The sequence below is a fragment of the Manihot esculenta genome, chromosome 5 (genome assembly GCF_001659605.2).
Source record: "Manihot esculenta cultivar AM560-2 chromosome 5, M.esculenta_v8, whole genome shotgun sequence".
In the NCBI taxonomy this organism is placed as follows: domain Eukaryota; kingdom Viridiplantae; phylum Streptophyta; class Magnoliopsida; order Malpighiales; family Euphorbiaceae; genus Manihot; species Manihot esculenta.
Window position 1 is genome coordinate 12,313,567 of NC_035165.2, and position 4,549 is coordinate 12,318,115.

The 4,549-nt window shown below is 24.6% G+C and overlaps 1 protein-coding gene across 1 annotated transcript; it reads right to left on the reverse strand.

The window, feature by feature from the left end:
• Positions 1-233: 233 nt before the first annotated feature.
• LOC110615917 lies at positions 234-859 on the reverse strand. The gene has a single exon (XM_021758130.2). The coding sequence runs from the start codon at positions 798-800 to the stop codon at positions 282-284; it is 519 nt and encodes a 172-aa protein (XP_021613822.1). The 5' UTR covers positions 801-859; the 3' UTR covers positions 234-281.
• Between the last annotated feature and the right edge of the window lie 3,690 nt (positions 860-4,549).

A 4,549-nucleotide genomic window follows, 5' to 3' on the forward strand; every position in this document is an offset into this window, starting at 1 on the left:
AAGAGTGAGATTAATTATTTAATATAATATTACTGATCACCGATGCGATTATATAATTAAAAAAATTATTTTTATTTTTATCTAGTTGATATGTGTAAATCTTATATAATTTATATAAAAGACGAATATATTTTTAAAAATGAACAGAATTGAGGAAATAATCGCCCTCGTTGCCAAAACACTTGCAAGTAGCAATTCTCATTGAGCAACTCACCACAGCCACACCAATATTGAAAAAAAAAAAAAAAAAAAAAAAAAAAACCAGTAAACTGGAGTTTATGTCAATTTTTGACTAATTTCCCGCGAGTCGAGTATCCAGGCATGGGACTGGCACGTGGTGATCGGAGAGGAATCTCATTAAGTTGCTTCCCACAGCTATCATAATAAATCACGCCTGAAAAATCCAACGGTTGGCACTTATCTCCCATCAAGATAGCCTTCTGCCAGACCCCACCGTCCCCGAACTGCTCAGAATCCGCAACAACATCGTTGTCTTCGTTGGCTCTTTTCTTGTTGTGAATAAACGAGATTGCCTTGTTGCTTATCTGAGTCACCAGCTGCTTCGGTCGGACGACAATCGGCGATTTCGGAGACAGTAGTCTTGGAGTTTTATCGCCGTCGTGGTGGTGGCGGTGGTGGAGGGACTTGGTGGCTGTGGTCTTGAGCTTGGTGGAGACTTTGGTTGCGTGCTTAGCCCAGAGAGCCATGAGAGATGATATGGACATGAGGAGGCCCATAGTTAGCCGCTTGTGTGAGCCTGAGAAGGTGGTGGATGTGTGCTCGGGTGATGGTGAAACCATGTCTGGCGTTTTGTTGATTAATTTGTTTGTGTTGATTTTTGCAGAGAATTGAAGGGGGGTGGTCTCGTGCAGTATATATAGGCGGTTGGGGGAGAGAGGGTGACTGGTAATAGCCGGTGGATATACTTTGGTTTTGGCAGTTGACTTGCCCCTTCGTCTTCTCATTTCTCTCTTTTTTTTTTTTTCTTTTTTTTAATTGGTTTTTTTGCCTAATTTAAAAAAATGAGAAATTGGACTTTTTTCTTCGTTTTTAGAGAATTCTATGAAAATAAAAAAAAATGGGAGTATTTGGTATTAATAAATGATAACAAAAAAATAAAGTAAAAATAACCCAAAGAAGAAAATATCGAAAAGGGTGTGCATTTGGCAAAGTAAAATTGGAAGAAAAATTAAGAGAGAAAATTAAATGGTGGTAATGGCCGTGGCCACTAAAAGCAATATACATAGTGGAAGAAGATATTTTTTAAAATTGCGATCTTCGTCCACCTGCATTTATAGTAACATTGCATTAATTAGCTGGATTAATTTGATGATCCTACACGAGTGAAGCACCACAGGATAGCGGCTCTATACGTGTCAAACAATGGCAATGACGTGAATTTTAGCAACGTGTTGGCCGAGTCAAACTCACCGAGGATTTAGCTTCGCATGGTTTTCAAATGCTAATTGCGTAGGTCGTCTTCTTCTTCTTCCATCTCTCTCCAAATTCAATAATTAGAAAACATGGTCTTTGTTTAAAAATGTTGCAGTCTCTCACCAATAATATTTGTCATTTAAAATTTCTATTTTATTTATTTTGTAATTTTTATTTATTTTTAATTATCTTAAAATTATTATATACTTTTCTTATTTATATTATAGTTAATAAATTAATTATTATAATTTTATTTAATTTATCTTATTTTTTATATAAATTTTCATTAATTAATATTTTTTCAAATAAATATTTAAAATATATTTTAATATTTAATAAAATTTAATATTTTTTATATTAATATAATTAAAAAATTAATAAAAAAATAATATTTTTTAATGCATAAAAAAATAAAGTGTATAAAAATTATATAACGAAGGTAATATATTTAAATTAATAAAATTAATTAATTGTATCAATTTTAGAAAAAAATTATAATAAATAGTCTAAAATACAATTATAATAAATAGTCTAAAATACCATTAAGTTTACCATTATTTTTTACATATTAGTATTAAATAGCTTAAAAATTAGTAAAAATATATATAAAAAAAAATTAGTGTTGCTATAAAAGTTTTAAAATGATAGAAAATTTTTAAAAAAAATTATCTAAAATAATAATTTATATTATATAATATCCGCCTAAATTGTAAATTATCACTATAAAATAGGGACAAATTATAATGATCACATATATGCACATTTCAAACACCCGAATCACCGTTAAAAACTCGCCCTTCACTCGATAGAATGAATTTCGGTGCAAAATTACTATTAACAAATATAGTTTATAATATCTCTATTATGTCTGTAATTATGAAATTACCAACTTGTTAGTTGATGGTATTCTTTACCACATCATCGTCGAATTATCACAAAAATATCATATTCAACGCTGTCTCTTACGGTATAAAAAAGAAGAATTACATTATTCTCTAACATTAAAATTTTAAGCAATTATTTGCCTTATTCAACATTGTCTCTTACGGTATAAACAAAGAAGAATTACATTATTCTCTAACACTAAAATTTTAAGCAATTATTTGCCTTATTTATACTCGTTGATATTGACTTGAGTATTGAAGTAACTATCATAAACACCCACCATCACTTTACATTTTCTTTATTCTAGTCAATCATACCACAATTCTATTTTAAATATATTATCAATCTAATCTCAGCAATATTAATAATTATTATGAGATTGAAGTGTAATTTAATAAAAATAATAATATTATTATTATTATTATTATTATTATTAAAAGTTTTAATTTTATTATGCTTTAATTTCTATGACTATGTTTTAAATATAATTCAACATGTTTAATCAGTCAAATTTTAAATAAATAAATCATTTGATTTCAGAAATTTTCTATTATTAATAATTTATCCATCTTTCTCTCAAAATAATAAAACATGAATTTTTATGAAGTGTTTTGATACTTTCATTAAATATTAACAGTTTAATGATGTTTTTAATATCATTAGAGCTTACTAGTATTTTAATAAATTATTAAAAATTTAATCATCAATTTATTTTATTTTTTTAAATTAAAAATTAAAAATTAAAAAAATAAAACTTAAAATTTTTTAAATTTATTTAAATATACTCATCATCCACTAAACCTGCGAATACTGTCGTCATTTATTCAAAATTACTGTAAGGAATTTTTTTTTTAATTTCATTTTTAAAAAAAATTGTGTGCGCTGGTAGTGGCCAGTGGGAAGACTCTGCGTGGCCCTTCCAACCAAGGTGGACTTTCACTTGCAACTTGGAACATTGCGTGTATCTCGTTTCGTTAGGGCCCACCAACTTGTGTGATTCTGGCTATTGCTAATGCTAGCCATTCAATTATAATCTTTAATTAATTTATTAATTAACTATTAAAAAAACTTTATTGCATCTTAAGTTTACACCAGCCTAAAAATATTTATATTAGGGTTAATTTCATAATTTTTTATTTTAAATATTGTAATTTCATTTTAAAAATAAAAATTTTATTTTATTAAAATAATATTTTAAATATTCTTATGCTATGCTTTGAAATCTTTAGTGATTTATTTATTTGATGGATTTAGTTTGTTGGTATATAATTTTAAAATTATTTCAATATTTTAGTTAAAGGAAAATATAACCGTATAAAAGATAATTTTTGTTTGAGAAAAGCAGTATAAAAATATTAAACAGTTCAACGTTTTTCATGAAATCATCATGTGATATACTCATGTCAAATTAGATAAATTATATTTTAGTATTTAAATTATATTATATTTTTAAAATTAAATATTTAAATATTTTTACTTTTATTTTATCTAAATATACAGTTATTTATCAAGTTATTCGTTTAAACAAAGGTAAATGACAAATTAAATATTTTTTCATAATACCTTATTGTATTATATAATTTATATTAAAAAAATTTATATATAAAAACACAAAAAATTTTAAATTTTTAATCGTAGAAATTTTTTTTATATTGAGTTTTAAAAATATAAAAATTAATTCATTAATTATATTATAATTTAAAAATTAAAATATAATTTATATTTTTATTTATTTACTATTAATCTCTTTGACTATTGAATAATATATTATTTAGTATTTTAAGCTAATTAAAATATTAGCATTTAGAAATTAAAATAATAAATTATGAAAATTATTTTTTTAAATCTTTTATCTAATCATTAATATATATCAGATAACAACTGAGATAAAAAAATATATCAATTACCAACTATTAAATTAAGTTATGTTGGATCATAGTGTTTAATAGTAAAGTTTAATATTTAAATTAAGTTAAAATATTATCTTTATTATTTATTATTTAATAATTATTTAAATTATATTCAGAAATATTAATTATTTTAATAGTAAATAATTATTATGACAATTATTAATATTTTTTTTTTAAATGGAGATTGAGATCGAGAAAATAAAATTTAAGATCTCTAAAATTTATTCAGATATACTTATTATCAAATTAGACGTGTGAGTACACTTTGACTATTAATAAATGCCCTACCATTTTAAATGTATCTTATTTTGGGAGAGATT